At 45.0% G+C, this 15,351-nt stretch overlaps 1 protein-coding gene across 6 annotated transcripts in view; it reads right to left on the bottom strand.

Moving 5' to 3' along the window:
- The window catches only part of DTNA (dystrobrevin alpha), a 232,385-nt gene that overhangs the window by 18,364 nt on the left and 198,670 nt on the right, over positions 1-15,351 (bottom strand). For 3 of the 6 annotated variants that reach the window (XM_054179624.1, XM_054179631.1, XM_054179630.1), the window contains 4 exons: positions 12,712-12,799; positions 10,200-10,303; positions 8,728-8,841; positions 4,097-4,193 (listed from right to left, as the gene is read on the bottom strand). In XM_054179624.1, coding sequence (XP_054035599.1) covers positions 4,097-4,193; positions 8,728-8,841; positions 10,200-10,303; positions 12,712-12,799 — 403 coding nt within the window. Of the gene's footprint in view, positions 1-3,297; positions 3,316-4,096; positions 4,194-8,727; positions 8,842-10,199; positions 10,304-12,711; positions 12,800-15,351 lie in introns of all 6 variants that reach the window. The other 3 variants (XM_054179625.1, XM_054179626.1, XM_054179629.1) reach the window with 2 other exon arrangements.

Below are 15,351 nucleotides of genomic sequence, written 5' to 3' on the forward strand. Positions count from 1 at the left end.
CAAGTTGTTGATGTGGATACCAAGCAAGACTATCATAGAATCATAGAATCAACAAGGTTGGAAAAGACCTCAAAGATCATCAAGTCCAACCTGTCACCCAAGACCTCATGACTACTAGACCATGGCACCAAATGCCACGTTGTGGAGTCACCATCATTGGAGGTGTTCAGGAGGAGACTTGATGGGGTGCTTGGTGCCACGGTTTAATTGATTAGGTGGGTTGGATTGGTTGATAGGTTGGATGCAATGATCTTGAAGGTCTCTTCCAACCTGGTCTATTCTATTCTATTGTATTATAAGGACTAGACCCAGTCCTGACCCTGGTGAACACTGGATGCATCTGGAACTCTCTAGATGCATTCCTATGCAGACTACCCTGGGTGATCCTGCTTTGGCAGGGGGGGTTGAGGTCCCTTCCAACCTCTAATGTACTGTGATACTGGTTGCAGCTATCAATAGAATAGAATAGAATAGAATTAACCAGGTTGGAAGAGACCTTCGAGATCATCATGTCCAACCTATCATCCAACACTACCCAATCAACTAAACCATACAACTAAGCATCCTGTCAAGCCTCGCCCTGAACACCCCCAGCGACGGCGACCCCACCACCTCCTCAGGCAGCCCATTCCAGTGGGCAATCACTCTCTCTGTGTAAAACTTCCTCCTAACCTCCAGCCTAAACCTCCCCTGACGCAGCCTGAGACTGTGTCCTCTTGTTCTGGTACTGGTTGCCTAGGAGAAGAGACCAACCTCCGCCTCACTACAACCCCCCTTCAGGTAGTTGTAGAGAGCAATAAGGTCACCCCTGAGTCTCCTCTTCTCCAGACTAAGCAACCCCAGCTTCCTCAATCTCTCCTCATAGGGCTTGTGCTCCAAGCCCCTCACCAACTTTGTTGCTCTTCTCTGGACTCGTTCCAGCAAGTCAACATCCTTCCTAAACTGAGGGGCCCAGAACTGGACACAGTACTCGAGGTGCGGCCTAACCAGTGCAGTGTACAGGGGCAGAATGACCTCCCTGCTCCTGCTGGCCACACTGTTCCTGATGCAGGCCAGGATGCCATTGGCCCTCCTGGCTGCCTGGGCACACTGCAGGCTCATGTTCAGCCTACCATCAACCAGTACCCCCAGGTCCCTCTCAGCCTGACTGCTCTCCAGCCACTCTGACCCCAGCCTGTAGCTCTGCATGGGGTTGTTGTGGCCAATGTGCAGAACCCGGCACTTGGATGTGTTAAATCTCATGCCGCTGGACTCTGCCCATCTGCCCAGCCTGTCGAGGTCCCTCTGCAGAGCCTCTCTACCCTCCAGCAGATCAATGTTCTCATGCCTTCTAGAACCAAAAAAAATCCATGCATTTTATTTAATTGCTCATGCCTAGTCAACCTGCCACGGATGTTAAGTTAATCCTTGCTAGGGAGGGAAGGATTTCCCCCCTCTCAAGCGTCAGGCTTGCTTAGGAGCAAATGCTTGCTCTGAGCGCTGACTTTGCAGGAGCTTGAGCGCATTGCGCCCTCTGCCGGCACTACCAGGGATGGCATGGGGAAAGCCCTGCTCACAGCCTCGCCAAACGACAGGGATGGGACAGGAAAAAAAACCCACCTCGTTATCCTTTCTCAGGGAATGGCAGCAGAGAAATAGAAAGCCCGAAAGCATTAGATAAATGGCCAAGCTGCTCATTCCAGTTGAATTCCCCCCGAAATTAATTTAACCCCGTTTCTCTCAGCCGATCATGAAACGGCATAGCGTAACGGGGATCGTTTAACGGGAACCGAGAGTAATTCCTTAGCATCATCACCTGGTATTCAGCAAGACTCTCAGAAAAAAAATAATTCATACCTCCCAACAGCTCAGAAATGTGCTTCCACTTATACTGTCCACTGAACACTTTATATGATAGGGAAACTCTTGTCACATTGAAATCTTCTCCTTGGTGGCAAGCGACAGGACTAGAGGAAATGGTTACAAGCTGCACCAGGGGAGGCTCAGGCTGGCTATTAGGAAATATTCCTTCACTGAAAGAGTTCTCAAACATTAGAATGATCTGCCCAGGGCCGTGATGGAGCCAGGCAATCAGCACGAGAACAAGAAGACACAGTCTCAAACTGCACCAGGGGAAGTTTAGACTGGCGGTGAGGATAAAGTTCTTCACAGAGAGAGTTGTTAGCCATTGGAATGGGCTGCCCAGGATGGTGGTGGAGTCACCACCCCTGAAGGTGTTCAAAGGGGATTGGATGTGGCACTTGGTGCCATGGTTTAGTGGTCATGAGGTGTTGGGTGACAGGTTGGACTTGATGATCTTTGAGGTCTCTTCCAACCTTGTTGATTCTATGATTCTATGACCATCCCTGGGGGGTGTTCAAGAGGTGTGTGAACCTGGCACTTAGGGACATGGTTTAGTGTTGACTCTTCAGCGCTGGATCAAAGGTTGGACTGGATGATCCTGAAGGTCTCTTCCAACCAGATGCATTCTGTGACTCTCTATTCTGTGATTCTGTTTTGTGAATGGAAGATATTTAACAGGGCAGAATCAAAAGAAGACAGCCCTCACACGGAGCTGATGTTTGGCCAGTCCGATATTTTTGAGTGCAGTGGGTCAATGCTCTACAACAATTAGCCATGGTGTTAGTTTTACAAAGGTGAGCACTACCCACAAACCCTGCATGTTCTACACCACATTTCTGCCTGTATTTCTACTGATGAAAGCAAGAGGAAACCTGCTTTGTTAAAATGAAACATTTTTACCTGGCTGCTGTCTGAAAAGTGCTTGTCTTTAGATAATACCTTCCCAAGATCCATTTCAATACTAAAATCCCCCACACCAGTTAAATCTTCTAGAATTTACCATCAGGAATACAAACACTTGCCTTTTTTTGATCTAAGTTGCTGAAGCTGCCCTGGTCTAGTTTGAACTCAGTTATGTTTTTCTTAAAGTTCCACCATTCTCATTCCATTTTCCAAATGCTCTCTCTGGTAGAACTGTTCTTTAATTCATATTCTAGGCTGGTTTCACCACACTTGGGTGGTGGTTTCCATATTTTAAATGCTCTTGTTTAGAAGAGTGAAAAAAGAGACCTAGAATCCTTCTAGCCATGACCCACTTCATGGAGGACTATGATGTTTAATGGTGAAAACTAGCACAGGGTGCTTGAAAATAATGTCTGGCAAAACTGCAAGGTATTAATTTTGGTCAGAAGAACACACACACACACATTGCAAGCAAAGGAAGTAAAGTAAATCACAGGAACACAATCACATTTAGGAGTTAGTAAGGCCTCCATTAAGGAGGGAACTTACTACCTGTTTCAATTCTTCTTCCTAAAGAGAAAGAGGATCAGCACATGAGATTAGTAAGGATGAGAGTAAAGAAGAGAGAAAAAAGCCAAACATGGAGTACAGTTGAGATAGCTGAAGGTATGTTGCCAAGTTATGGTCCCACCTCTGCACACTGTGAAACACCAGGACAGTGCAAAGCCTGCAGAAAGCCACTACCATTTCCTACTTCAAATCCTCTCTGTCCATGTCTGACAGAACTAGCAACTGAATGGGCAAAGTTAAGGAACCACCAAAAGCAATCTGTACAGTCAGCTGGAGTGGGTAAACTGTACAGTGCTGAGTTGTTCTTCTCACAGTTTCTGTGTCTTTTTATTTTTTTTTTTTTTTGGTATATTATCAACAGAGAAAAATTTTAAAACATCTGAAATTGGACCATGAAATATTTAATGTCTGGGTGCTGCTGAATGGCTGATCCAGAAACAGCTAGCCTGAAATCCAGAGATGTGGCCAAATCCTTCAATGAAAGAGCAACACTGAAGTGGATTGCCTTCTGCTGCAGTACTATTTAAAGGATTGCAACAATTTCTCCATAGTTCAGAGCCTGATGTTCCACTCAGCAGTGGCGATGGTGATGCGTGTTCCTATGCTACTATAGGAACAACATCATCTGAAACCTCTGCACTGAAAGACTGAGGCAAAAAAGGGAAAGGGAAAGAAAGCAAGCCAAATTTTATGGGTGGAGATAGTGAAGGAATTTTGTGGTCTTATCTTGTCCCCCTCCTCTCTTGCTTCACTCTTGGTAGTATGAGGTAGAGCTCCTTACCTTCAGCAGTTTCATGAGGCCTTCTAACTGAACCATAAGCTCCCTCCGGCTTTCCTGGAGAGCAGACATCCTCTGTTCCAGCTCATCCTTCCGCTGCCTGAGAAGCAAGCAGATCCCATCAGCTTACCCCTCACAGTTCAGCAGCTTGTAACTGCCCTGTTCCCCCCAGCCCAACTATGAGGTGCATGCCTGCAGACCACAGGAGAGCAAACACACCCTATGAACTCGGCAGAGTGCTCAGCCATGGGCTGCAGGAAAGCTCAGGAGTTCCCTCACATAGTGTTCAGATGAGACTGAACAGAGTGATGGGGGAAAAGACAGCCACTGACACAGACTCTTCTGCAAAGAACAACTGAGGTTCATATAAATTTGTGTTATATTCCCTTGTGGGAATGCCTGACAGTCTTTGGATCTCTCTAGTCAATAACCTCAGTAGCTGTCAAGAGAAATTAAAGCCATGCCCTGGAGGACAGGAAATTACAGCAGGGGAACTGAACAGAGAGAGATACAAGAGAAGCTAAGAGAGTTCAGAAATTCACCCAGAAGAACACAGCAAGCTGCTTTTATTTCCCTTTTTTTTCCCTGAAAGCAAGAGTCAGACTATCAGAGAGTGGAGATACAGCTGCTGCAAAACAGCTCTTTGGACTTGCAGTTTGGTGCTGGTCCTTGTGCCAGTGTGAACACTAAGCCACCCCAAGCGTGACAGCCACCTTGTCCCAGGTAAATGGGAACAGCTTTGATTCTTCACAGCTCCTCTCATGGGATGGGGTTTCAGCACTTGCACATGCTCAATCACTGAACTGTGGGAGAGCTCCCCACAGAAATACAAAATTAAATCACTGCCACCTGGAAGCTATGAAATAATTACCATCACTGTTGAACAGAATATACATCTTAGGTGTATTTTACACACTGCTGTGTTGCAAATAACATAAACTATGTTGTGAGCCTCATACAACCTACAGAATATGACCATTTAATCCAAAAGGGAACAAGCACCAGAGCAAAGACTAAGCACTTTTCCTGTATTTAGGAAAACACAGACCCCTGATTTTGAGCCTTCTCTGTAAGTTACTGATATAAGCAACACTGATTTTTTCTGGACTGCTCCCATGTGCTCTCTCTCACCTATACAATAGGACCAAACAGTAACACTGACGAGTTGGATTTAACCTCCAAGTAAGAGCCTTGCAGGTCCACCTGCCATCTTTTATTCAGCAGGTGCCACATGAGCCAGTGCTTACAGCCTGATCTGCAAAGCCTGCAACCCCATGGCAACCCCATGAAAACATTTTGGGGGTTGGTCTCTTCTCCCAGGCAACCAGCACCAGAACAAGAGGACACAGTCTCAAGCTGTGACAGGGGAGGCTTAGGCTGGATGTTAGGAAGAAGTTCTTCACAGAAAGAGTCATTTGCCATTGGAATGTGCTGCCCAGGGAGGTGGTGGAGTCCCCATCACTGGAGGTGTTTAGGAAGAGACTGGATGGAGTGCTTGGTGCCATGGTTTAGTTGATTAGATGGTGTTGGATGATAGGTTGGACCCAATGATCTCAAAGGTGTTTTCCAACCTGGATTTCTTCTCTATTCTATTCTACTCTACTGGAGGATTAATCTATTTATTTTTGGTACAAATTGCCTGTGCTGGCTTTTTGTTTTCAGGCATGTAATGATTGGAAATGCTACAAACTGATCATAGAAACTGCTAATAGAAATCAGGTACTCTACCCATTCAATTCAAAGTGGCAGGTCCTAGCACAAACTTCTGCTGGGCTTTAGGTTGATTCTAAGCAGTGTGCAACAACACAGAGACTGCTCCTCTGATTTTTCACTCCTGCTGTACTCCAGAGCAAGTTCCTGGAAGTAATGTGAGGTGTTCAGAAAGGGATTGGATGTGGCGCTTGAAGCCGTGGTTTAGTAGTCATGAATTGTTGGGTGACAGGTTGGACTTGATGATCTCTGAGGTCTCTTCCAATCTTATTGATTCTATGATTCTATGCTTTCCAGCCTGTCTGCAAGACAGCACTGGTAAGGTGAAGGAATGCTGTGCTTAGAACCTCATTTTAGTGAGTCTCCAACACTACAGCAGCTGGGACAAATACCCACAACACAATACACAGATTCCAGCATTTCTTAATATTATATTACCCTACTGCCCTAATTGCTCCAAGCCCCCAAAATCTGTGGAGATGTAAATCAGTGCTGCTGTTGTGAGTCCTGCTGTTTTACCCATGATAGAAACAGCCTCCTGACACCTTAAGTGTCTAGGAATTTGAGGAGGTGTCGAGATTCCACTGTAAATCAAAAGCCAATCTTTTGCCTTTCAAAGGGTGAACATTTTAGAAGGCATGCAAAGACCCACAAATTAGAAGTTATTTCCTGACTCTGACACTGCATCTTCAATCAGAGAAGATATCATGATGGTGGAGCTTGGCAGCAGTGCGCTAGGGACAAACATCCCACGTGTGGACATTCAAAGAAGGGTATTGTGCTTTTAATGTGTGCAACAGAATTGAAAAGAGGGAAAAAAATCAACCAGTCATTTTGCCAACACTGCAAATTCATCTGGTTATTTTCATTTTCTTTCAAGGATGATGAATTTTATTTGTCAGCTCCACAGAAAGCTAATCTACTAAACCTGCTTAAAACAGACTATGGGCTTGATACACAAGAGCTGTATTATTGGGATCTTTTATGCTGTGTACACGTTTTCATCACAGTCAGTTCTTTATGTCTCACAGAATGCCATTTGCCTGTAGATATCTAGAAATAATTACATAGTAAAATCACTCACAGAAGTGAAGAAGCCAATTTGGCATTGATTGGATAGCTTAAGTCACAGAACCACAGAACCACCAAGGTTGGAAGAGACCTCAAAGATCATCAAGTCCAACCTGTCACCCAAGACCCCATGACTAAACCATGGCACCAAGTGCCACGTCTAATCCCCTCTTGAACACCTCCAGGGATGGTGACTCCACTACCTCCCTGGGCAGCACATTCCAAGGGCTAACAACTCTCTCTGTGAAGAACTTTCTCCTCACCTCCAGCCGAAAGTCATTATTTGGAAACCAGAAAAATAGTTTAGTGTGGAAAACTCACCAATAAAAGTGTACAGGATTTGTAAAGATGAAAATTAGCACTGTTTCTTACAGTAGTTTCCTTTGGTTATGAACCAGACCATAAAAGGATTACTTGTGTGATAAATGTGTAAATGATCGTTAGTCTTCTCAAGAGAGAACTGCTCTCTTGGGGGGTGGGCTAAAATTTAATCTAGCATTGTTTCACTAGAAAGTAATTGTTCACACCCTTCACATGAAGAGTTTTCAATAGCTTTTGTGGAATTCTCTGTCTGGCTCTCCCAATATGAACTTCAGGACTTGTAGGGAGCCCACAGATCCGTGTCAATGATGACTGCACTTTCCAATGTGCTATACATGGCAGTCAGTAACTCCATGCAGAGCATCCCAATTGATACAGAGACACATCCATATCAGTCTTTTTAGCTTGGTGGGATATGTGGAGAAATGACCCTCTAAAGCTTCAGCTGCTGCAGTTGACATTAGTCCTCACTTCCCATGTGACAAGGAGGATCATTCTGCAGCCTGGGTTTCACCATGAGGAGAAGACCTCTCCTTGGAGTGCAACACAGTGGGGAAATGCCCCCAAATGAATGTCTGTATTTTCAAGCAGCTCTGTGTTTACTTTAGCACAAGTGAGAAGTCTTTGTAGAAGCATTTCTTCTGACAGAACAACATCTTTCCTCACACAATTAATGTCATCTGGACAGGGCTGTGGGGACCTATTCCAAATGACCTAAGGGCCTAACTCTGCAAACACTAGTGCACATGCTTAATTGAAAGTAGATGAGTAGTATGTGAGATTCCTCAGGCATGCTGTTTAAGGCATAAGCTTAATTACTTCTAGGACTACAGTCTGCTCTGAAAATGGAGAAAAACCCCACATTGTATTATTTACTTTAAAAAGCCCCCAAACTGTAAGCTAGGCTTATCTCTTATTTCTTCTCTTATTGAGAATCATAGAATCAATAAGGTTGGAAAAGACCTCAAAGATCATCAAGTCCAACCTGTCACCCAACACCTCATGACTACTAAATCATGGCACCAAGTGCCACGACCAATCCCCTCTTGAACACCTCCAGGGATGGTGACTCCACCTCCTCCCTGGGCAGCACATTCCAATGGCTAACAACTCTCTCGGTGAAGAACTTTCTCCTCACCTCCAACCTAAACTTCCCCCAGCGCAGCTTGAGACTGTGTCCTCTTGTTCTGGTGCTGGTTGCCTGGGAGAAGAGACCAACCCCCTCCTGGCTACAACCTCCCTTCAGGTAGTTGTAGAGAGCAAGAAGATCTCCCCTGAGCCTCCTCTTCTCCAGGCTAAGCAACCCCAGCTCCCTCAGCCTCTCCTCACAGGGCTGTGCTTGAGGCCTCTCCCCAGCCTCGCAGCCCTTCTCTGGACACGTTCAAGTGTCTCAATGTCCTTCTTAAATTGAGGGGCCCAGAACTGGACATAGTACTCAAGGTGTGGCCTAACCACTGCTGAGTACAGGGGTAGTACTGAGAACATCTGTCTGGCTCCAGTCATGGTCAGAGGTACTACTGCTGTGGCCTTACCTCAGGAGCCTGAGCTCTGCAAGGAGAGTGGGATTTTGTTGTGCCTTCTCCGGTGTGGGCTGAGATGCTTGCTCGTGTTCGAGCCGCAGCCTCTGGATCTCCTGTAGGATTTCTCTTGAGGAGGAGAATAAGCAAAAGACTACAAGTCAGTGATTTTCCACACAACCAGCTCACTGGACATGCAAGAGGAGAAGTCTGATTCTATGTAGCTCTTCATCAATGTTGATATGACTGTGCTCCAACCAAAAAAAGAAGCCCTCAGCAATGGGAGAGGGCTCTGGATGTTTTTAAAATAAACTCTAAGGATTCTACCATAAAGGAAAATATTTATTCAAGACCCCCCAAAACTGGAGCAGACAAGAGTTAGTTCTGTGTTTAATCAAACTGCTCCTTTCTAATTCTTCCCCATGAACGTTTCAGGCACCACATGAACTTACCAAAAATTAAAATAACCTCTCTCACCTTTCTTTGGTATCAGAGAAAATACTTAGCACTTAAAAATACACTATTAGTGGAAGCAGAGAAGTGAGAGCCATCAGCAAGTCATGCTGGAGCACTTTAATAGGACTTGTTAGGACTGGCTTGCCAGCCCTGGAGTGCTGTCAAAAGGCTAATACAAAGCTTTGCAGCAGAAGGTTGAAACCTTTGTGAGTTTTGTCTCTTCTTCCCAATGTGCTGGAGAGCAGACGGTCAGGAGGCAGCCTCCAACGATGAAAGACAAATCGAGACGGGAGCTGGTGGCTCATTACACGGTGACAGAAGGCAGTGCAGAGTTTGGAATAGGAAACCATCTGGTCTGGGCTGGCCTCTGTTTTATAGTCCAGCAGTAAAATCACAGCTCTGCTGCCACACACTTCATGGCATCAGGCAGTCCGGTACCCAGATCCTCTGCTGCTAACAAACGAGCATCACTCCTTTTAGGGGCTGGCTGGCCTGTTTCTCCTGGACACTCTCTCAGTCTCAGTCACATCCATACCTAGTGTCTCATTTGATCAGCAGCTTGACTTGCTGCTAACCCTTCTGTAAACCTTTTCCAGGCAGACTGTGCTCTGGAGAGCTTTAATCATTTTTTTTTCCACAAAGAAAAGCAGGGGAGCATAACATTACCAGTGTGACTGATCCTTTTATCATTCCCTTCCATAGTGCTACAGAGGCTCCAACTCAGTTAATCTGGGTTTGAAACAGGACAGGCTTTCCCCCCCCGCTTTTAAACTCAACAAACAGCAGCTGCAAACAGTAAAGTATCAATGGTTAGATCACATCATTGAACAGTACACTCATTAAAACACAGGGTGGCCATGGATTTCAGAGCCTTTCTCATGTGTTGTGGGCCTTTTTCTGGCCTGTGCTTTTCTTGCAGGGTGCATGTAGAAGCACATTTCACAGAAATGGGGGGTAAAAGATGCTAAGAAACAAACACACACACACAATACATGGCACAGAACCAAACCTCAGGCTTTGTGGATGCTCACCGGTTTTTATTTTCCAGCTCTGCGATCAGCTGCCTTTGTTGTTTGTTTGCATCAATGGTGAAGGAGATATCTGATGCCCCTCTCTGCTGACCCTGCTGCTGCTGTGGAAGAAGAGAGAAGGCTGCACTGGAGGAGGAATAGCCAGCATGCACCTGGGAGCTCAACACAGACCTGTTCTCTGAAATCTGCTTGCAGAAGATGCAGTACCAGGCCTGCCTACATTTAAAAAAGAGCATCCCTGTGCACTCATACCAGTATGGCTCCATTGCTAGTAAAAGCAGGGTAAGTGCTAGAGTAAATAAGACTCAGTGTTTGCCATCCTGTCATTCACTGCTTCTTCAAGGAGCTTCCTCTGAACCAATCACAAAAGGCAATGGCACTGCTGCAGACAGTTGCTGTAATATGGCTCTTAATTTTGACACCACAGACAAGAGGGAATCAAAACTTGGTGTCTCCCTCCAAAAGAGAAGGGGATGTGTCTCCAGAGCAGTGATGCTTCATTCTCTTGAAAGTACATGAGCTGTACCCAGTTTTCAGTCTGACTGTGTGGCCCATTTGGCCAAGTTTTCCTATACACTCTGATGACACTTCACAAAACTTTCCCCAGTCCTTCAGCCAGGACAGCCTTTTTACCCCAATAAAAGGCCGCAGGAATGAATCTTTTCCTTACAAACTTAGGTAGTGCTCACTACCTAAGTGGGACTGTGCTCTCTTTTTCATGTTCATCAGCAGCAACCAAACACTGTTTTCCTTGATCACACTCCTGTGTGTATCAATGACAAGGCAGGCAAGACATTCAAAGTTTCACAGCTATCAGACACCCATTTACTTCTAACTCCAGCCTGAAAACATCAGACACTAAAAAACACTCTGCTGAATTCCTGCTGTGGTCTGAGTCTTTCTCAGCATAAAAGCCCTGTGAAGTGTAACTCTGCAGCTCAATTTTTTGTGATGCCAGGCACCTCCTCCTCCAGGAGATGGACCCTCAAGAAAGGATGCAGATACATCTCAGTACTAACCTTTGGGAAAGGACAGTACCTTATGCCTGCTTTTCCTGCTCCAGGTACATTTTCCCATTAACACTCCAACTATAGAGAAGCAGAGCACTGAGAAGAACTGACACATGCTGGTGGATGCCACAAAGTGATGTAGGGGGAACCAGGACCTCTATCCTGAATGCCCAGTGTTATTAATACAGCTCCTTCCTTAAAAGGAGAGAATGACCATCAGTAAAGCATTAAAGGTTTCCACCGTGCTCCGAAAGAGTTCTGTGTACAGAAGCCTTCTCTTTCCCTTATGTCTCTTTTGTTTAAAGAGCACAGATGGATGGCAATAAGAAATTCAGCATTTTCCTTCAAAACAGCTCTATTTAAAAGCTACTTAAATACTGTTTCCTGATTTTCCCCACATGTCACAGACACACATTAGATACAACTGACTTCTACCAGTTTTTACCCAAGACATCATCAATGGGAGATCTTGCTCCCATAAAGACAGACCATCACCTCCAGGTTACCTTGCATTTGAAACAGTGCCACACATCTGAGAAGGATTGATTTGGGCTGGGCTGGCTTACTGAAATGCATTCTAAATTCTAAATTGGATTCATAACCCCTCCCTTCCCCTGCAGCTGCAGGTGGTGTGAAATCTCCCATGACAGATGGCTGCCCTGGGTGGCAGATCCATCCTTAATGCCTTCACCTGGGATGAACGTGACTCAGTGTTTTTCATGTGGACAGTGGTGCCTGATTTCACCCTTTTAATTGATCCTGCAGTATAAATCTCAGTGTAAAAATGTGCTTCTGGGCACTCTGGACTGGCTGCTTTTCACATCATTTATAGTCCCTTGCTCTATCAGATGTGCTGAGATGGAAAAAAACTAACTAAAGTTAACCTTATTTATGCCATTTAAGATTTTATCTTCTTTGATTAGGTTCCTGCTTCATTCTCTCTTATTCCTGAACATAGTTAGTGAGGTTTTAGCCTGTCATCACCTTCTATCTTGGGATACATAGAGCAGAATAATCATTGCTCTGATTGAAATGAAAATGGGAGGCAGGGCTAATGCAGGGGGTCATTAAAGTCATCCTGCTAAGGATCCTTCTTTAGAATCCTCAGCACTTAGGGCCCCAGTGGCCCTGATAGTTGAACTAAACAGTAAAATGGATTCACCACCCCATTTCTCGACTGCAGTAAATCATTAACCTTTAACCAAAGCTAGTCCAGGCAGCATTTTCTGGTCTTTCCTGAGTTCAAGATGTCAGATCCCTTTTGCTATAATTGTTTGAATACCATTGCAGCAGCATATAGATGATATGCATTAGCATGTGGGTTCTCAGGTTGAAATGGACTGCATAAAAATGTTATTGCTAGAGCACAACAGCATCTGATGAAAAGCGCAGGGAAAAAGAATCCATTAATCATTGAGACTGTCAGATGTAATTTCCCTGATCTTGCCAAGCCCCTGGAACATGACAGAAGGAAAGTACCTTCCTTTAATTAAAACACTTACTGATGAAGAAGTTTCTGCTGCCAGCCTTGCTGCGTACCTGGCGATCAGCTTGTGTTCTTCGTCCAGGCGGCTTGCGCTGTCGAGCACGCTGGCAGGGTTGGAGGGAAGGAGGGAGGACAAGTTAATACAAGGGCAAAGTGACACTGCTCTGTCACACTGTCCACTCACACACCCTCAGTACAGAATCCAGAAGCAAAATGTCACCAAATTATCACTGGGAGAGGTTAAGAGAGCAAAGGGCAGAAGTGGGAGGGTAACTTCCCTAGAAGGATCAGCTTCAGGAGCCAGGCAGGACCTTCCCTTAGCGGGTAACAGCAGCAGATTGCCACCCTGACCAAGGCCAAGAAAGATGCAACTTGCAGACTACTCTGTCTGGATGGGAAATGGTCAGGACCAGCAGTCAGCATTTGTTTTTACTTCTCAGCTTTGTCATATCACCTAGCAGAGTGATTACTTTCTGGACAGTGGATTAGTGGGAACCTCAATGTTTGCTGAGAAAAACTTTAGAAGCTTTGTCAGATTTGCAACAGAAAACAACACTGAGGACAGTTTTGCAGGGGACTTATCAAGAAAATGGGAGCCAGGGCTAATGCAGGGGGTCAATAAAGTCATCTGTAGTCATGGATTGCAGTTTGGGACCACTGATCTAGGAATTTAGAATCAGACTTTCTCTTTTATTCCTGGTTTCTTGATACTTGGGAGTAAAATCTCAGAGAATCACATAATGGTGATCAGCAAGTGTAAGAACTAAACAGCAGATATGCTGAATTCCTTTAAAATAATTCATCTTATTACTTTTTTTCCCCCCTAAGGATACAAAAGGTAAATATTTCTCTCAGGTTAAATCCTTGCCAGCAGCTCTTATTTTAAATGGAGGCAATTATTTAGTCAGATGAGCAGGAAAGAGGTAACACAGTAATAATCTATTTACTATTTCTAAACATTTAGAGAAGCATTAAAAATAATAAACTGCCAAAAAATGAAATTTGAAGAGGGCTTAGTTGTCCCTGGATAATCCTAGGATTTAGAGTCCTCTACTACATGAGGTTCAGTATATACAAGAGAGAAGAAACGAAGCCCCTAAGAAGAGGTGAGAAGACTGTGCTGTGTGGCCAGCCTGCAGTCTATGCCAGGGAGAGGCAAGCCTGATCTCTTCTCTTAGCCCTTGGCAACTGCCTGGTGTTTTGGCTGAAAGGAAACAGGCACACACCTCCCTAACTATGGGTTCTTCATGGCATGCAGCTGGTTGCTGCTAAATGAGCCTCATGATTCAGAATACTGCTCAAAATAAGGCTTACTTCAGGCACGAGCATCTCATTCCTATTTCTGCCAAAAATGACATCTTGAAGCCTTCCAGATGAGAACTGCACTCGTGCAAGACCTGCTTTTAAAGAATTGGCATCTTAAAAAGGAGAAGGAAGTGTTTCTCCACGATTTCTCAGTGACTTCATATTCCCAGGTACCTCAGGGAACTGTATTGTGCACCTTTTGGTTGGCTTCATTAAATCCACTGAGATTTAGAAGCTATGTTTGAAAGATGGGCAGCAGTTGATCTTCATTGATCATTAAAGTGGGAGTCATGTGGACTTGCTATGGCTTGCTGAGTTAAGGGAAAATGAGGACAGACTGAGGGAGTTGGGGCTATTCAGTGTGGAGAAGAGAAGGCTCCGAGAAGACCTAATTGTGGCCTACCAATATTTTAAGGAGGCCTACAAGAAAGCTGGGGAGGGACTTTTTAGGGTGTCAGGGAGTGACAGGACTGGGGGGAATGGAACAAAACCAGAAATGGGTAGACTCATATTGGTTGTTAGGAAGAAGTTCTTCCCCATGAGGGTGGTGAGACACTGGCACAGGTTGCCCAGGGAGATGGTAGAAGCCTCATCCCTGGAGGGTTTTAAGGCCAGGCTGGATGTGGCTGTGAGCAACCTGATGTAGTGTGAGGTGTCCCTGCTCATGGCAGTGGGGGTGGAGCTGGATGATCCTTGAGGTCCCTTCCAACCCTAACAATTCTATGATTCTAAAAGAGACAAACACCATCTTATTCTCAGTCTGACAATGACCTGTGAGACCACAAATATGAAGTATAGAGAACCAGTAAATGTATGGAAAGTCAGACCCAGAGGGAGTCTGGGCAAGCTCAGCTTGTGCTGCAGACTGCACATAAGACCTCTGCTGAGAGATGAACACTGATATTTTAATTTTGGTCATTCAATTTATTCTGTTACATATATAAATTAATTCCCTACTTAGTCACACTCCTGTGGGTGAAGTGATTGCCTTTCTGAAAAGATCCAAGCTAAAGATATTTCCCCAAATCTATACAGCTCTGCTTTTTATCTAACTCATGCTTATTGGCCTGATATGTCACCCAGAGAAAGACAGGGGCATGCTACCCCTGCAGACACATACAGTTATGCCAACCAGGTGCAATAAGGGTTACTAAAGGTCACTTTCATGACTGTACAGCTAATTTTGAATTTTCCCACAATGACTGAGACATCACATCCTAACAGATGGCTGCAAACCCAGCGAGCATTCAGCATCAATTCTCTGCTTTACAGCAATATGCAACTGTATCATCCATCCTGGAAAAATCATAGATGATGGTTCCACTTGTTGGCAAAACACAATCTGCAGCAC

Source organism: Dryobates pubescens, chromosome 3 (genome assembly GCF_014839835.1).
Source record: "Dryobates pubescens isolate bDryPub1 chromosome 3, bDryPub1.pri, whole genome shotgun sequence".
In the NCBI taxonomy this organism is placed as follows: domain Eukaryota; kingdom Metazoa; phylum Chordata; class Aves; order Piciformes; family Picidae; genus Dryobates; species Dryobates pubescens.